Source organism: Blennius ocellaris (genome assembly GCF_963422515.1).
Source record: "Blennius ocellaris genome assembly, chromosome: 12".
NCBI lineage: Eukaryota > Metazoa > Chordata > Actinopteri > Blenniiformes > Blenniidae > Blennius > Blennius ocellaris.
In genome coordinates this window covers 19,374,039-19,392,765 of record NC_137661.1, presented here as the reverse complement: position 1 = coordinate 19,392,765, position 18,727 = coordinate 19,374,039, and the positions used below count along the sequence as shown (strand labels likewise).

The following is an 18,727-nucleotide window of genomic DNA, read 5'->3' as shown; positions in this document are numbered from 1 at the left end:
TTGCCTGTTTGAATGAAATGTAAAAGGTTTTTTTTTTTCTTTCTCCGTACCTTCTTTTTCTTCTTGAAAGGCATCCTGCTGCAGCTATAGGGTTTGACTGGTCTGATCGTTGTGCTTCATGTTGCCACTCAGACGTTCCCGTACATCCATTCCGCAGTACTAGGAAGTAAAATGTGTTCCAAACATGGGCATAGCTTCCTGTAGACCAGTGCTTTTCAAATGGTGGGGCGAGCCCCCCTGGGGGGGCGTGGTGGGGTGTCAGGGGGGGCGTGAGGCAGGTGCAACTTTCAGTATTAGTGTCTTTATTTATGCTTGAACGATAAAAAAAGGGCCTCCAGCTCATTTTATTAATTTATTTTGATAATCAGGCGATTGTATGCAGAATGCTGGTGCCAGCAAATCATACAGTGGTTTATACAGATAAATAAATAAATATTATCAGGTTCTCAATGGTAGTACACTTTGGGGGGGGGGGCTGAAAAACTTTTTGTCCTCTAGGGGGGGCCTGACAGAACATAATTGAGAACCACTGCTGTAGACACATCCGTAACCATTTACTTGTCTAAATTTACACTGAACAAATAGTAAAAAAAAAAAAGATTTCGTAGTAAAAAGCATTTTTATTTGAGATCACAAAATACATCCATAATATGCAATACAGACAACACTCAAAATAGTAAGTTAATTTTTTTTTTTTTTTAATTCAGGGATGAAATAAAACCAGCTGCACTTAAAAAGGAAATATTCTTAAAGAGCTTACCGATTCCAATCTGTAAACCCTGACTTTAAAATACAGATGTAAAAACATTTATTTGAATCAGAGCATAAAGCATAGCAGGTTGCTGCTGTGGAAGAACAACACAGCATTGCATCCACACCGACTTAAAACTTAATAACTTTCGTATATGACATCAGACAAACTCGGGCTGACTGTACCGCTTCTTCGTCAGACAAAGTTTGCTCCCGCTCAGGTAAGACAGCGGATTCCTCGACAGGGTGACTGGGTGGCTGTTGTTGTTGGACTGATTCATGTTGAGTTCGGCCAGAGAGACGTTCAGGTCCCGCTCCGCTCCCGTGTCGTCGTCTGGGGGTTCGCTGTTTGGCGGCGCCGGGGCCTCCCTGTCTTCCGAGGTGTCCTGATCCTCATCTTGTTGGGGGTCGATGTGAGGCACAGACTGACCGGACAGCTCCAGGCTGTCCCTGTTGCTCAGCTCGTCTTCACAAATGCTTTCCTGCTTCATCAGGCTGCTGCGGCAGCGCAAACTCCTCTGACTGCCTTCATCCGCCTCAGAGTCGGAGTCGGGGAGCTGCTCGCTTGATCCCAAAGAACTCCCTGAATAAAGAAAAGTGCTCAATGTGTTTACACGGTTGCATAAATATGTGTGAGTAGGTTTAAGATGGATTGTCTCTATTGAAGTATTAAGCACCTTTATAGTGGGAGCGCAACATGAACCTACTTTTGTCTTCAAACAGGAAAACAACTGGACTTTATAATCAAATTGTCTCAATGTCATTGTGTCAATGATGCCTTATGAATTTAATATATTAAAAGTATTCCTCTGCTCCATGGATTGAAAATACATTTTTAATAAAATTTGGCCTTTTTTGGGTTTCCCATCCACAATCGTCTAAAATATTTTCTCTTTAAAATCCCTGGACGGGGATGATAAAAAGTAATGCATCTTGTGCAAAGAAAATCCAAGATGGTCATGAGACAAATGCACAATATACAAGGGAAAGCGAGCAGTATTATGAGCGTCAGTTGTCATGTGCTGTGATTAATGGATGCTATAAACTTTGTTAATTCTTTAATAAAGACCCTTTTCAGAAAAGATATCGTATCAAATTATCAAAATCCTAACTTGTTTGTGTTGTGAACCAAAGTTCTTCTCTGTGTAGAATGCAAACCACATTTTTCTTTTAAACTCACCACACTCAGTCTTGCTCTGCTCCTCTCTGCTGCCCTCCTCGTCTAAATCAGCTGAACTCCCCATTTTGTCATCTGTGACACTATCCTGAACCACAGAGGAGGAAGTAAATGTTATTTGAGAAAACATCGCATTGGGACAACAAGCTCTTTGTTCTGCAGAAAACTGAACAGAACACCAAACATGCAAAACAAAGGTGAAGTTAATCCCGTTAATCTTTTTTCTGGCTTGTGGAGGTGGCGTCACTGGTTTAGTTACTGCTCATTTCTATGAAAGCTTTTTAGAAACAGCAGTTCCTTAAACCTTACACATGACCGTTGAAAAGTAGATCTCGAAATGATCATAAACCTCCACCTCATTAAAACAAAACGGTTAGTCACATGTGTTACTATAACATTTTACAAGAAGTCACTCAAAGTACATGTAACCCTGTATGTTGAAATGCCAAATTTATGCTTTAGTCTCTAAACACTATCTGCGAAATCAAACTGCCGACGTTGCAGGTAGAATCTTACCTGCTGAGTGCAGGTGGAAGCGGAGCGGCTGCCTCTGTTGGAATGAGACGTTTTAGACTGAAAGATGGAAGAGTAGAAGACTATGAGGGCCTCCACGACGCGAGCCTGATGGGGGTAATCAACCAGAGAGGACAGAGATGTCGTGGCCCCCGTTGGGCGGGGACGCATCAGGGTGGGCCCCAACACAATCCCCAGGTTACTTGGGCTCATCTTGTTGTCCTCCTGCAGCTCGGCGATCCTTTAACGGAGAAAACGAAGGGTCAACTCATCAAACGTCTGCACCCTGGACCGTCGTCTCGGTGTGAGCGGCACCATTTCTGACCTTCGAAGGTGGCGGATGATGTAGCGGAGGGTAGCGATGTTTGGTTTGGGCAGTTCTTTGACAAGCTCCTTCAGACTGTCCACCAGGACCAGCACCTCTGGGTCCGTGTCTGGGCCCAGATCCACCAGCTCTGAGGGGCGGACCAGAGCGGCGTTCATGCCGCTCGACTCGGCCTCGTCCCCCTCGGTGGCGTCTGCGTCACTGTGCAGGCTCTCTTTGGCCAAACCCATGAGTCTGTTGTACAGATGGAAGGGCATGATGGGCTCTGGGAGCTGCGAGAAAAATGACAGAATGGAGAAATTGAATAAAAAAAAAAAAAACTAACAAAAATTAAAGGTAGAAAATGTGCTACCAAGGAAAGTAACCGTCAAGATAAATAGGAGGCATTTTACAAATATATAATTTTAATGAAATGAGAGTTGTTTAATCATTTAGTTCAAAACTCAGCACACAAATGACATTTTTGAAGCAATTTTTCCACATTTTAACTGTGATAATTTAACCTGTGGATAAAAGAGCAGGAAATATACTCAAAGAGATTTCAGAATTTGAATGAGTCAAATGACTAAAGAGAAATAAAAAATTATTCAGTTTGTGCGATAAATCTAAAATGAATGGATATTTCCTTTGCATTAAATCATAGAAAGATATTTTATGTTCATTAAATTTTGGGTGCCCCCAAAAAAGATGAGGCACAGATCTTTGATAATGCTTTAGCAACAGAACTTGAAGCTGACGTGTGTGTGTGTGTGTGTGTGTGTGTGTGTGTGTGTGTGTGTGTGTGTGTGTGTGTGTGTGTACCTGTCTGAGATAGAGCTTGAGGACGTTGCTGATGTCATGCGGCGAGCACTGAGACAACTCCACCAGCTCCTTGCCATTTTCAAAGGCCTGACACAGTTTCTCCACACGAGTCTTTGCCCCGTTCACCCTGTAGATGCCCTGTGAGGAACGGGAGGAGGTGGGAGCAGCAGCTCATATCACACAGTTTAATCATACCCGTGTAAGTCGGCCAATAAAAGTGGATGGTGCAACACGGTGCCAATGTGCTTCCTCACCTTCACTTTGAGTGCACGTCTCTCTATCTCGGAGATGCATTTGGTGATGATGAAGGGGATGCCATCGCTGGCACAGCTGGCCACCTGAGTAAACTCCCTGCCAAACAGCTGCAGACGGCCCCGCAACTTCTTGTGACCACACAGGATGGCCAGGGTCTCCAGACAGCGCTTGTGACACGCCAGGAAACACTGGACGGGAAATGGAGCCCAATTGATCGACTGCTTACTTATTGCATTACAGGGCATCAATAGGCAAAAACAAACCTTGCAGGGAGCTCTCAGCACTTTGATGGTCAAAACATGGATTATTACTCCCATAAAGTGTAACTTCTCGCAAGCATAAAGAAAAATGTTGACGTTCATACAGTCAAGGTTACATAAAAAAAAAAAAAAAATTGCAAAGAAATACTATAAAAGAGTGGGTTTTTTTATGAGAGTGATTTTAAAAGTGGTTTTCAGATACAGAGGAGAGGTGGACAGCAGCATGAAAAAAGAATCTGGGGGTTCTGGGAAGACTCAGCTGGAATCTTTTTCCTTATAACGTTTAAGAAAAATCTTGATTTAAGGAAATAGGTAGAGGATAAAGTTATGAAAATGTCATTAAAATACAGTTCAAGAAATATTTTTAGAAGTGCATTGAGATGAATTTGAATTATAGAATAAGCCTTTAATAAAAGCAATATAGTTGCAGATTTAACTTATCGTCTATAAGTCTCAGCAGCCATAATCAATATTGTACAGTCTGAAAAATGTTGAAGCTGGCAATCAACCACACATTTACTACTTATGACACAAAGCGCAAGTGGTGTGAGAGGTGGTTTGTTTCATCTCAGGGAGAGCATCATTCATTCTTTCATACTTTGAAAAAGCCCCATTTTAGATCAATTGTGGAAAAAGAGAAACACGTGGCAACAATTTAACATCTCCTCTGACCCGGATTATACAAAAGTAATAGATGTTAATTCTCCAAATAGTGCTAATTGTGGGAAAATGGCACAATAGATGCAAACTGGAAATTCGGGAAAGTAAAGCAGGTATTTTCTCAGTAAATAAATTAATTTAGAGGGAGAGAGGGTGGGATCATATATCTGTAAATGTGCATAATGTTCATTTTCCCTTTTTTCATGTTGCAATCGTCGTCTTTAGTTTTCAAACAGTTACACAAAGCACTTATCAAAATAGGAAAGATGTTTCAGGGCCATTTAATCCGCATACTCTTGCCAGACGAGACGTTTTGTGTTCGGGGAAAAGAAGAGCTCACCTCCTCGCACTCGGCGCCCTGGAAGTAAACGTAACTGTCACATTCGCGGCACTTGGCAGGAGTCCGTAGCTTTCTCAGTCGGTGGGTCAGGGCAGCCTTGGACAGGCCGATGTTACGGAAAGGTCTGGTGGACACCACGTCTGCATCCATGCCATTGATGTCTGCAGAGAATGACCCCGATGTCACACGCGCACAGCCAACACTGATTTAACTGCCACTTTAAAAGCGGGCGAGATGCAAGTCTTACTTTGAGTTTCAAATGAGGTGACGGTCCCATCTTTCTCGTCGGCATCTTCATTAGACGACATCGTTCCAGTTGATGACGTTCGAGCCATTTTATTGATGTCACCTAAAGGGGATTGCAGTTTGGGTCAAGTTTCTCACAAATGACATGTTTGAGAAGATGCAAGTTTAGAGTGTGTCTCCTGCGTCTCCATGGCAACAGACGCTGACCTGCTTTATCTGCTTTTTTTTTGCGATTTAGTCAGAAATGTTTAAAGATATAGAAAGCAGACAGCACAGTACTCATCTCATGAACAAGTTGCACTTTTTGATATTTGAATGGTTTGAATCAGTAAAAGATTGCAGGAGAAATAATTAAACAGGATAGTTTAATCGGGATAGTAATCTTTGCGCCTTGCCACTTAGGCAGGCACAACAACTATTATTTTTTTTGGAGACCAAGAGGAAAGATAGAAAGCCACGGCTGGCCTTCAATCTGAAACTATAAAAATATAGAAACCATAAAAATTAAGAGCTGGTGCCTCAACAGGAATAGTTTACAGAGTCAATGCATCCGTTTTTAGTAGACGGCATTATCTACAAATGTCTGAATGGTTCTGGCTCAGTTCATATTTCTGATCTCCTGTCAGGTTATGAAAGATCCAGACATCTCAGCTCATCAGGATCAAACCATATCATCCGTTTCCAGAATCAAACATGCAGAAGCTGCTTTTATTTTCTACGCAGCTCCAAAAAACCCTCAACAGAAAATTGTTTCCTGAAACCGTTGACTTTTATGCTGCAATGCATCGCATCTTGAATCTATTTACATTCTAATAAAACATTTCTTTTAATTTGGCTTTTATGTGTTCAACTTCATCATTATTTCATAATTTTGCCTTTGCTGCCAGTCAGGTTTAAAGATGTACTTTCAATTACTTTGTTGCTTAAACTTGTCTTAAACTTGTCTGCTGTTACGACTGCACTTCCTGAAAAGCTAATATATGGAGTCGGGGACTGTCATGATTCAAGACGGGATTTACTTTTCGGAGTATTTTCACTACAGCCTCCTGCTCAACCCTTCCCTGGACGACACCAATTATAGTGGTCGCTTGTTAAGTCACCAATGTCAATGAAAGCGAGTTGATTTTAACAAAACTGACTGGTGCTGGCGGTGGGCGATTCCAGGCCTCCCTCTCCTCCCACGCTGTCGTCGCTCACCGTGGAGCCCCACGACTTATGGCCTTGTTCTGAAGATTAGAAATAGGAAAATAATGCGTGAAGTCGCATTTAAAAAACAAAAAACAAAACAAATGAGATTTACACTTGTAATAAATGTTCTACATTTGAAAAACAAATGATCTAAAATTAAACCTTATGCAGGCCTCACTCACTTTTACGGTTCAACTCCACGTCTCTGCTGTCTCCAGCTGTTGCGTCCACAGCGGTGGCGCCGTCTGTCTGACTGGTATGGGCCTCCGTGTTAAAGCTGTCGTTCCGAGGTCTGTGTCCATGGCTGCAACATTAAAAATTACACAATGATTAACCCCACGGACAGTGAGGCGCAAGGGAAAAATGTCTGAACGACCGATTGAGGCTTACTGTGACGATGTGCTGCTGGGGGAGTAGGACTCAAACGTGTAGTGGACATTCGGTTGCTCTGGCAGTTGGAGATCGTGGACGTGGGCGGCATACTGCTGTCCGGGGTCGTACAATTTGCTGCTTTCACAGAGAGTCTGGTAGTGGACGGGCAGAGCTACCGTCTGCATGTGCATGAGCTGGTAGTAGGAGATGGTCGCCTGCAGGAGAGAGAGAATTTCAGAGGGAAGGGGTTACTACTGCGCTGCAACACTATAGGAGTCTGGGTATTTTGAGCACGGGCGGTTGTTTTGACCGAGCGGATGGTCTGGTCGCTCTGCTTGATGATGTCCTGCAGCTGCCTCAGCACCGTGACCTTTGTGTGCTCCAGCTCCAGCTGCTGAGTGGTGGCATCTGCTATACACGTCCTGTAGGTGGCCTCCGCCTCGTCTGACTGCGCACACACACAAACAACACAAACAAACACACTCCAAGTTTACCTTTTAATATTCTATATGCTACAAGCAACAGTGACAGCACTGATAAATGACAACACTGATGCTGGACACCAATACAAAAATTCAACTATGCAGTTTTCATAAAGTTAAATGTCCAGATATCCAACACAGTTAGTCCAGTCAAAAATAAACCATCTTACAGTCAACTGTTACATTCAGCTGCAGCTGAGGCCACCCAGTTATAAAAACAGTCAAGATGGCAGCCGCCAGAGGAGAGGAGACAGCAGGCTTTCTCCTCGTTCTCCTCGTCTCCCAACATCACAAATTGTATTCATTAAACTGTATTTTTGGAGATGTGTAGAGTTTATTTGGTAAGGTTGGACTGCCATTTTTGTTAAGTCATTTTCTCCCGTTTTGATTAGTCAGGGAGGAAAGCTTTGTTGTCATTTTGTTTTCTTTAGTAAGCTTTCTTATTTTTTTTAACGTAGAACTTGTTTGTTATTTTGGCCTTAGTCCATCCTGAAGCCTTCTAAATTACCTTTGTTAAATTTGTGTTATCTTTGTAAATAAATCTTTCCTTGGTTTTTGAGCCAAACTTTGTTTGTGGCTACTTGGGAGATGGGGAAGACGGGGCTCCGTCATGTTATGTCCTCGGCCCCCTAGACTGGGGCGTAACAAAAGTGATGTCACAATTACAATTTTGCTGTACTTTGTTGACCAAATTAGTTTTAGTACAGGGCAAACTCACATGAATGCAGTTGGCTTATTAAGGCTCACATTTCCGTCACCAACATTTGGGTTTAGCTACAATAAAGAAATGAGTCAGTGTCCATCAAAACTCCCTCCAAATATCTGTACATAGTCCAAAAAATAAAAACATACATACCAAAGCTGTACTTTTCCTTTTATGCCCAATAGATTTTGTGCTAACAAACAGTTTAATAGCCTTGCTTGGCTATAATGATGGGAGACACTATTGGATCATTGGAATCTGTTAAATGCTTTATCAAATCCTATTCAGCTCTATCCGAAGGATCTGATGTGGTTATGGACAAGGAATGCAGTATTAATCTTTCATAGATGGAAGTATACAGAGCCACTAATATTTATATATGAATTTAATGATAAGGACTCATCAAAAACAACCCAGGTGTTACCCTGATTTTAAACTCTTAATTCAGCAAATTGCATTCCTGCTGGACAAACAACAAACAAACGTATTGAAGCATTTGTCCTTCCTTCCACAGAGATTAAGCCCTGAAACAAATACCAACATCTAAATTCAAGCCGTTGACACAAACCTTGTTGCGAGTCTCTTCCTCTAATCGTTTCTTCTTCTCCAGAGATTTTGCAGTCGACCCCCCGCTCTCCTCCTCAGCTCGGTAGGCTGCCGTTTTGGCCTTCTCATAGTCCTCAAAGCGGACCATGTAGGCCTGTTTGGCCTTCCGCAGGTTCGACTCGCACTCCATCTGATGAGAGAGTGCTTATCAGTGTTTACTGATGAACAACTCAATGTTATTTAAAAATATATATATTTAAAAGATCATATTTGATGAGCTCTCACACCACGTTAACATTAATGCTGAAGTTTACGTACAAGATCAGAAGGACTTGAAATGATAAAATCCTGGTAAATTTCTCTTTTGGAGCCATTTCATGTCCATTACACACCAAAATAAATTGTAACTAACTACAATGACCACAAAACACATGATAAACTGAAATGCTCATTTATTTTACCGCAATTCACATTTACCCCTAAGTTGATTAATGTGACTTGGATTGACACATTTTTTGATTGTTGGCACTCTTCTTGGACTGGCTTTTGAATTTCTCTGCACTTTATTGACCAGGTTTCCAGATCGCCCCCCGCCCCCCCTCCACTTTGTTTCTGACAGCTTTCGAAGAATCTTTTGAGCTGCGCATCATCAAATCTGATGCTTGAATTCCCAAAATGGTGAAAAAATTGAATTCATTGCCCTACTCATTCAGAAACTTAATTCCACATAATTTGGTTGAAGACGAGGAACGTACCAGCTTCCTCTTAGCTCGAATCCAGTGTTCCTTGATCTCCTTCCGCCTCTTCTCGTGCTCCTGTCGTCGTTGCATGAGAGGCTTCACACACATAAGAGACAGAAGGTTGGAAGGGACTTCCAAACAACCATACAAATGCCAACATTTTGTCAAGATTGGGCGTTGATGGTGGACATATCTGCACCTGGATGAAGGTCTGGTTGTGGAGGGTGGTGTTTGCTTGCTGCAGCCCCACACTGTACTCCTGGTCCTGCTCCAGAGCCAGGGAGTAGATGGAGAAGAGGGGCATGTGGGGCTGGAGTAGCAAGACATAAAAAAAGAAAAAACATACATATTAGAATAAATAAAATGTTATTGCTCTTAATCTTTGGAGAGATGAATTATGCTCACATGTAATATGCTGTGTTTGCAGGACTGGTATAATCTCTGAAGGCTTTTGGAGAATTCAGTCTCTATTATCACAGAAAAGACAATTTCAACAAACAATCACAGACAATTAAAAAATAAAGTTTTTGTCAGACTTCTAAAAGTGAACTTCAGGTGCACCCCCTTACCTAGTGAAGTTCTCTTTTCCACATAGTTTATGAGGTCCTTCATGTACTTGGAAATGGTTTTGGCGTAGAGCAGAGCGGAGTCCACTCCTCCCTCACTGCGCTGGAGGATCACATCCACTTCCTCAACTCTGCCTGCACGTTGACACACATACACAGACCGTTTGTTTGTTTGTTCAGGGGTTGCACTGTAATAATGTGCTTTAAGTGTTAACCCTCATTTTCTAATCCTGACACAGTTGACAGAATTTGGCATTTTTATTTCTCATAAACCCCTACAACCATTTATGATGCCGAGAGAATTCAAAATCTACCCGAAAGCTTAGAAACGAAACTTTACATCCATATACTAGTCATTACATTTATCACCCCCCCCCCAACCCCCAAGGCTGCTGCAATGTGACAATCCAGTAAAATAAAAGCGTGAGGCAAGTTAGACATTCATTACACAAGATTTTAAGGATGAAACAGTGGGTGGAGGCACTCAATCTTTGCACATTTTTTGTCAATTCCACTACCATGAAAAAAAAAATAGCCCCAGAGTAATCAGTTCATTGTCAACTTTTTTTTGTCCAGCTGATTTATTGATTATTACGATGCTGTACTTTAAACTGTAGTTTTTACGATTACTCTGCAGAAAGCTACAATCTCAAAATGTTGGTTATGTCATAAAGCAATAAAAAGAAACGATCGTTATTTTCTTCTCATTGATACTTCAACAACAACTGTGACTTGATGACGTCACCAGGGAAAGATAGCGTTGTGGAATAATATGGAAAAGCTCCTATGGCCTCAGTAAAGCACACATGACTATTGTTCAATAGCAAGACGACTGAACACACAAATGTCACAAAAAGGTAGATTGTGAGAGAAAGCAAACAGACAAAGCATCAAGGAAAGAGAGCGAGGGAAAGAATACAGCTTTTTTTCCTACCTGTGTCCTGCAGGTCACTCCGAAACTGTCCACCTTCTGCTCCGTGACCAGTCGCAGCGTACAAGTTCTCCATCGACTGCACAACACAAACACCTGCTCTTTCAAAACACACCCACAACCCTCGGCAGCTCAGGCATTAGAAATTAATTTGTGCATCATGATTTATCATTTAACTCAAAGTCATGTTTGTTCAAATAATTGCCTCGGTTAATTCTAGCGATGCACCGATCCCCGAATTTGGATATCTGCCGATACAAATACTATTCCGGTACAAGAGCTCCGTTTGCTTTAATAGCATCATTATTGTTGATTTTAAACGAGGCTGTAATAAACTCCTCTCTGCAGTAAAGTATGAAATCTACAAATTTATGCATGTATTCTCCCAAAAGGCCACTTGAGGTTAGTATAAGTTCAGAAAAGGAAACAGTACAAACTATTTTTGTTCAGTTTGGACAATGTGGGGGGGGTCTGCGTGACATCATCTCATAATAAACTTGTTACATCTTGAAAACCTCAGAATCACTTTATCAATCCACAGGGAAATTATTTAGAAACGCAGCACAAACAGCAGTTTTTCCAGCACGAACGCAGCACAAATGACTAGTACAATTTTCAGGGAGTTTTTCGTGGAGGAGGACGCAGGAGGTGTGAATCACCCCCAAAGGCGGGTTCTCCTCAGCGAGCTGGCGTTTTAAAGTGGTGACGCCTGGTGCCAGAGGAAGCTCATGGATTGGAAATCTCGGCCGGTTGGATCGGAAATTTCTGATCCGTGAATTACGTCGATATCGGAACCCGGTACTGGTTCGGACTCATCCTGACTTAATTCCACATTGGAAACTTTCACCGACATCCATGATAAACTCACCCTGCTCCTTTCAGTGGGCAGCATGGAGAGAAGCGTGCTGCTGTCCACCTCACCCATCAGAAGTTCAGAAACACTGAAGAGAAACGACAAATACTCTTTTAGATCACAACGATCAAAGATTCATTCTGCAGCAGATTATATTAACACAATATTAAAACAAAAAGTACTTTTGGGTATGAAGATAAATTTGAAAATTCTGTGTGCATTCCTCTCTCCTTTGAAATCGGTGTCACCATGGCAACAGCCTCTCCCATCGGCATGTTTTTTGCGACTTATTCAGAAATGGTCAGCTGAATAGTTACCAAAAGTCACAGCACACTATTCTTGAACCTTCTGTACGTTTTAATGTATCGCAACGAAGAAGAATTTAGAAGCTCAGAAGAGAAATCATGGCCACTTCACAGCTTCCTGATATTGACAGCAAACAGTCCATTTGGTATTGCATGAAGGGACGGACCAATTTGAGGCACTCAGGTTTCCACAATACGGTACATTTGACATGAAATGATAAAGTAAGTCACTTTTGTTTGACAGATCTTCATTCTTATAGAAGATATGTGCTCAACCATTTTCATCTTTTGATGAAAAAAGCCACTGAAAACCTCGACAATTCTTATGCAAGAGGATATTTCGCTGAAATACAGCCAAAGGAATACACTGAATATGTTTTGTTGGCCACAAGTCAAGCAGAGGAAGTGAGGAGGAGAGAATGAGGAAACAGACTCTTCAAGCAGATTTCAACTGTTTCTGCCAGCTCACTTCCTCCTGAAGCCCACTGATGGTTTTCTAAACCCTGAAATGCCCAGACAGACATGTGATGCACTGTTTGTGTAATTTACTCCAATTACACAGGAAAAAAAATCAGCATTTTTGTTTTTTTTATATATATATAGTTAAAAGAAAACCCCAAACAAATATTATTAATTTGAGGCTTTAAAGTCTGGTCAAAAAAGTTGGATTTGATGACTTTTCGGTCATCACACTAAATATTTATTCGTCTAATTTCAAATCATGTAGCGTGTCCTGAGTCTGTGCAATCTGTTCATGTAAATGTCAGGTAGTCAACAGCATTTTCAAGTTCTGGTTTTGTGTCACAGAGCAGAAGAAAAACCACTTCCTGTTTTCAGCTTTGCCTCATGCAAATGTGTCACCATCACTGCACTTTTGTCTCAATCCCAAAAACTCTCATTTGTAACAACAACCACGGCCATTGCTTTGAGTGCCAATATACCTCAATATTTGGAGTAACAACCAATAACAAATGCTTTGCTTTGACAGGGGAAAACATTATGAAGAGGCAACAAACACTTACTTGCTACTAAAAGCAACTGCAATGGTTTCAATTGCCTTCTCAAAGTCCATTTTATCTGCTTCATTGCAGGCTTCATAATGGAAGCCTAAAAAAAACAAAATGTGTAAAGATTAGAGCATGATTAGAACAAAATGTGCGGCGACTACACATCACCATCAAGGAGTAACCCTGCATGCTGCATAAAGGCTCACAGGAGTGCGTAATATACAAAATATTTGATTAGTACAGACAGAACCTACATTTGTTCTACTACTGACTGACCTTTGACCTTGGATATGAGCTTGCCAGCAGCAGTGAGGATCTCCACAGTATTGAGCAGTGGGTACGTGTTGATGACCTGACGCAGGACCCGCAGCACCTCTCCCAAACACTCGTGGGCCACGGGACGCTGGCTCTCTGTATCTGTGAGGTGGAGACGTGCGATGAGAGGAATCAGGATCAGAACAGGTTTCAGTAGGACCAAGCAGAAGGTTTTAGATCAGCCGTGTGAAAACGCTATAATAAAATTTTTATAATTTAATCCTTTGAGTACAAACAAAAAACTTCTAAAATATATTTTGAGATTCTAAATTAGGATTTGTTTAAATATTTGAGATAATTTAACCAAAAAAATCAAAACGTAAAATATATACACATACATAAAGTTTTGCCATTTGAAATAGACTCCAGGAAGAATTATAGTATTTCAACATATTCATTTTTTTGATGCACCTAAATACACCGCAACGTGGATTCAGTTAACTCGGCTGGTTAAAGTAATAGACATTCTTTGCTTTCTCACTTTTCTTGCTCTCTTTTCTTGATACAAGTAATATAAATAGTATTAAGTTCTAAAACAACAAGATTGTACTCTGGTCCAGATATGCAATAATTGGTTCTAAATGTCATGCTTCAGAGTAGGTTTTTAATCTGGTTAGTTGTGTTACCACTGGTCACAATCAGTCAGGACAGGTGTGTGTGTCGAATATGAATATATATATATATATATATATATATATATATATATAGTGCACATGCTTGTATCAAAGGAAAAGTAATCACTGCAAACTGAGGTCTCAATATTGAGCAACTTTGCCAAACCTCTCTAAAGCTGTGGCTTCTTACCAAGACCTGACATTTAAACACTTTTTAGACCGATTGAACAAAGATACTATGAGAGTTTGTGAAATTTAGAGGTAATGGAAACTGTACTTGTTCTTGCTGAATAACATTTAACTGCATAAATTAGCAGTATAACGTCCAAAAATATACCAGTGATGGCTCTGCAGGCTAGTGTCCTCACTGTTTAGCAATAGTGGCACAGATGAGAAGATTTACTGTCAGATGGATGAGGTTGAGTCACTTTTTACGGTATTGCTGCTGGAGATAATTCCTTTCTTACAAAAAGAAAAAATGGTTTCATCAACTTTTTTTTATCTTGATGTAGCAACAGCACACTCCTACATTCTGAGGAGGCCAGAGGGCAGACAATCCTCCATCCTCTGTCTGCCTAAACAAAACCAAAAAAAGAAGTGTGTCAAAGTGTAGCAGAGAGCAGCGAGAGCAAAGTGACCCGATCACGGCACCAGAATGGATGTGGTCCTTTTCATTGTTATGCACAATTAGGAAGAAATTGTTGCGATACATCTCCTTTCTGTGGTGGTTCACAACGAAGCATCTCACTATTTTGAGACGAGGGATAAAAGAGGAGGTCTTGGTCAAAGCAGACCAACGCAGACAGGAGGAGGTGACGCATCACTGTGATGCAGCAGGTCTGACAAAGGAGGAAGTACGAACGAGGCCTTTCTGTCAAAGGCTATCCATCATGGCTTCCTGTTTAGAAAGCTCGTTGTGGGTGGAGAACTTCGCTTGATAGCAGCCAACAGAAAGTCACACGAAGAAAAACTATCATGTGACCCACAAGGTACTGCTGAAAATAACCAGCCTCCGACCTCCAGAGGTCAACGACTGTGGCGGTTGGATCTAACTTAAGCCAGTCGTTTCACTCAGAAAAGACGGCCAAGGTGTTACACCTGTTGTACATTCCCCACCATCATGCAGGAGAAGAGTGTGCGTACGCTGCAGCTGTAAACAAAAAGCTGGTTTCCTGCTGGAAACAAAGTGTGCGGTTGACTTGGCGGGTGTAGCGGAAACACAACCCTTCATTTGGAGAGAGGCGGCTCAGAGCTGCACGTTAGCGTGCTTGTGCACTGTGGCTCCGCCCCCGTACTGGCTCCGCCCCTTTCCCCATGTAGCGCACACGTGTGTATCGAAGAGGAGCTGATGCAAGTCTGACTGAATGAAAGACACCCCTTGATCCGCTTTGTTCGCCCATAGAGGAAAAAAAAAAGAGTCTCACTATATGGGACAGTCTGCACGACTCACAACTGATCGATGCCGTAAAACAGTGACGACAACAACAACAGTGTAAAAAATTGTCGGCAGACAAGTGGGGAAACCATGCCTAACCTCACACAAACAGAATCCCATTCTGTCTCCAAACTGGCGAAAACAAGCTCAAATCACTGTTTGGTTCCACAGGAAGAGGATTTACAAAGCTAATAACTTACAAAAGACCTTTAAAAATGCTTCTGCGAGTCAGAAATGGCAAAAATGAAACGGCTAATGAGGCAGACAGGAGGCCGATGTTGATCTAGTGAACGCCACCGCATGGTGTGGAGGCGACGACAGTTCTTACCTTCAACGAGGACGACGTCCTTCAGTTTCTCCACCGCTTCGCCGAAGCGCGCCACGTCCCTCAGCAGGGCCGGGATGTCCTCCACCTCGATGGCTGTGCTCTCGGGACCGTCACACGGGGCGGTTGGGGTCAGGGCCCCCTTCCCCTGTCCTCTGGTGAACACCCAGGACTGCAGCGGGAGGCCTGACGGGAGACCAAGACATCGCTCGACATTTAGCCGTCATACAGTCCGACACGACCGATCCAAGCTGCCGAAGCCTGCGTTGAACACGAGTCCTTTTTAAAACAAAACAGGCTGAACATTTATCACACAGTCAAAAAGAAAAGTTGCAAATACCAAACGTTGCAATCCACTTTTTTTTTAATCCAGGTCTTTTGCTGAAATACTTAAAACCCTGGTGAACATGTATAAATGGGATACTAAATGCCTTCGGTACTCCCTCACTAGTGCACTATAAACTCTACCGGAAGGATTAATTCCACACATAGAAAGTTTGCTTTTCATACAAATATTTAAGATTTCATCCTTGGAAGAAAAGTGAAAGTTTCACTCGTACTTTGCTTTTTCCTTTAATGATTTAAAATAATTTATTCATTCATGTTAAAAAAAAACAACATGTTATGTTAATTGGATAATTAAGAGCAAAAACAAACATGGTTGTAAATAACTTCCCTCAGCTTATTTATACATCTCGATTGCTGGGGTCAGTTTGAACCAGCAGTGAGTCTTGATACAATTGGACACATTTTTGAACCCTTGAGAAGGTCATGATCCAGATATTCACCCAATGGCGCTAAATATGCACAAGTTCCCACATAGCAGTATTTCTTGCCAGTACCTGTGCAATGTTTTTACTGTACATTTGAACTTCTTTAGAGCTGCCAACCTGCTGCACAGATGCACATAAATACACCTGCTTTTAGATGTACGGACGTGCTGCTTGGTTAAAGGTGTTTAGGGAATAAAACTAAAGAGAAAAAAAATATTTCTTGTGAGACAGAACATTTATCATGATCAAGGTAATAGAGCTCAGAGATTATACAATGTAACAACAAAACAAGGCGAATCACCTTCCAGTGGTGTGGTGGGGTCACAGAGCCATTGTGTTACTACAGACTAAAAACAAAACACTACAATATTTAGTTACTCGATTTAAAAAAAAAAATTTTTTTGTTAGTCTGATAATGACAAAGTTCCCACAGCAGCAGGACTTTTTTTCCCTTCTAAAATCAGGATTTAATAATCTACACCTCATCTTTCCACATACACTGAAGTGACCTTTAAAATGCAAAAACATTTTTATATATAAATCCATCAGTGTTTAATTTCAGTAAAATAGAGAGACAGTTCACCCATGTGTTAAGCCTGGACATGCATCTGACAGAAGCAAAACACATTTCATGAACTTTGTTGCGCATGTTTGGAAGGCAGACCTGCGGCGCTGGCGTGTCTGCTCAGCGCAGTGGGCCTCTTCAGGGTGGCGACGGGAGACTGGCTGCCCATCCCGTGTACGGCCGCCAGCTTGCTGTGCTGAGCGCTCGGGGTGCTCGGGCAGGACAGGGAGGGATCCAGGAGCGCGGCGGTGGGCGCGAGCGTCGAGGTGGACGCAAGTAACGGCGAGGAGAAGAAGGCGACGTCAGCCGCATCTCTTCGGGGCTGCTCCTGGAGAATGGACAGCTGGAGGAGGACAGCCAGGCAGAGAGGAGGTCAAGAGTGTACCGTGATTTATGCTTTTTTTTTTTTTTTTTTTTTTTTTTTTTAATTTCGTGAGAGGGAATCGACACGACTTGGAAAAACACCAGTGGCTGCGGCATTGTTTAGTAAACACGCATATAAAGACTTTCACAAGATCCTGTGCCGGCTTGTGCAATACTTCCTGACTCTGAACTCACGTCGGGTGTGGCAAATCCAAAAAATGGTTAAGAAAATGTAATGTGTTACAATCAACTACTCACATTCTCCATAGAAACGAAAAAGTTGTTCTTTTTAGTACATCTCTGCACTTTGTCACTGCTTGACTGATGGCCGCATGGTCAGCAAAGCATATTTACTCGGAGAGAGCAAATATTTTTAGAGAATGAACATTCCTGCACGGTAAGCTTTTCTCCAAACATACCTGTTTCAGCCATATGTTGTGCTTGTTGGGCAGTATGTCCAGTTTGTCCTTGCCTTTTGGCCGAGCTCTCCTGACTCTCTCACTTGTTGCGTAAGGGTTGTAGCTGCCCTTTCCAACCCGCTTCAGCATGCTCCTTCACCCTACCACTTCACCTCCATTACAAATAAAAGCTGAAGCTCATGCACACTGCAGAACACTGCTGCTTTCATGACAAGACCTAAAAAAAACAAACCCCAGAGAGGTTGATACTTCCTATAAACTGCTTCACCACAGGAGTCAGTGTGTGTGATCAGGTGTCCATCACTGCATCCCAGGGAGAGAACCAGGAGGTGAGGAACGCTCAAATAAAATGTGATCCTGGTTCAAGTGGCATCCACACACACACAGACACACACACACAGACCTCTCTGGTCTGTAGCCTGCTGCCTGCAGCTGAAGGTCATCACCACACACACACACACACACACACTCACTCACTCACTCTGTCACACACGCTCATAGAAACCAGAAGTGATGCGCCACTCACAGACGGCGCGCTGCTCTGTGGCCCGGGGCTTCCTGCTCGGCTCTTCTTCGAGATGGACGGCGTCTTGATGAGCTCCCGTTTCTTCCTGGTGAACATCTTCAGCGTGGATTTGCCGTCCATCCTGCATTCTTTGAGTTTCACGTAAAAGCCCCCCACCCACCCCCCGATGTGCCACCCGGGAGATTTGACGCAGTCGTTCAGCTGGAGCTCTGCGCCATCCGGGCCCACTTGGAGCCACTGCTGCGGACTGTTTGCCTTCAGTCTCTTCCTCCTGTTGCTCATTGAGGCGCGCAGGCTCACTGACGAAGACGCGTACGAAGAAAGATCACCGCAAACCGCTCGTGCGCACCCGGCATCCGCTGCGTGCCCGAG

At 42.5% G+C, this 18,727-nt stretch overlaps 1 protein-coding gene across 2 annotated transcripts; it reads right to left on the bottom strand.

Annotated features, from left to right (window-relative positions):
* Nucleotides 1–613: 613 nt before the first annotated feature.
* Nucleotides 614–18,502, bottom strand: arhgap45b (Rho GTPase activating protein 45b). Of its 2 annotated transcripts, none has more exons than XM_080506935.1 (24): nt 18,356–18,502; nt 17,147–17,390; nt 15,713–15,895; nt 13,297–13,437; nt 13,036–13,120; nt 11,724–11,796; nt 10,859–10,934; nt 9,928–10,059; nt 9,764–9,825; nt 9,558–9,668; nt 9,374–9,454; nt 8,641–8,808; nt 7,198–7,335; nt 6,906–7,102; nt 6,698–6,819; nt 6,467–6,553; nt 5,329–5,430; nt 5,082–5,242; nt 3,821–4,009; nt 3,567–3,704; nt 2,766–3,037; nt 2,444–2,681; nt 1,931–2,015; nt 614–1,333 (listed from the first exon to the last, which is right to left on the bottom strand). In XM_080506935.1, exons 1-24 carry the CDS (start codon nt 18,473–18,475, stop codon nt 912–914), a joined length of 3,627 nt encoding a protein of 1,208 aa, XP_080363061.1. In that variant the 5' UTR covers nt 18,476–18,502; the 3' UTR covers nt 614–911. The 2 variants fall into 2 exon arrangements, with proteins under 2 accessions (XP_080363061.1, XP_080363060.1); XM_080506934.1 differs by lacking the exon at nt 18,356–18,502 and adding an exon at nt 17,830–17,963.
* Nucleotides 18,503–18,727: the final 225 nt, after the last annotated feature.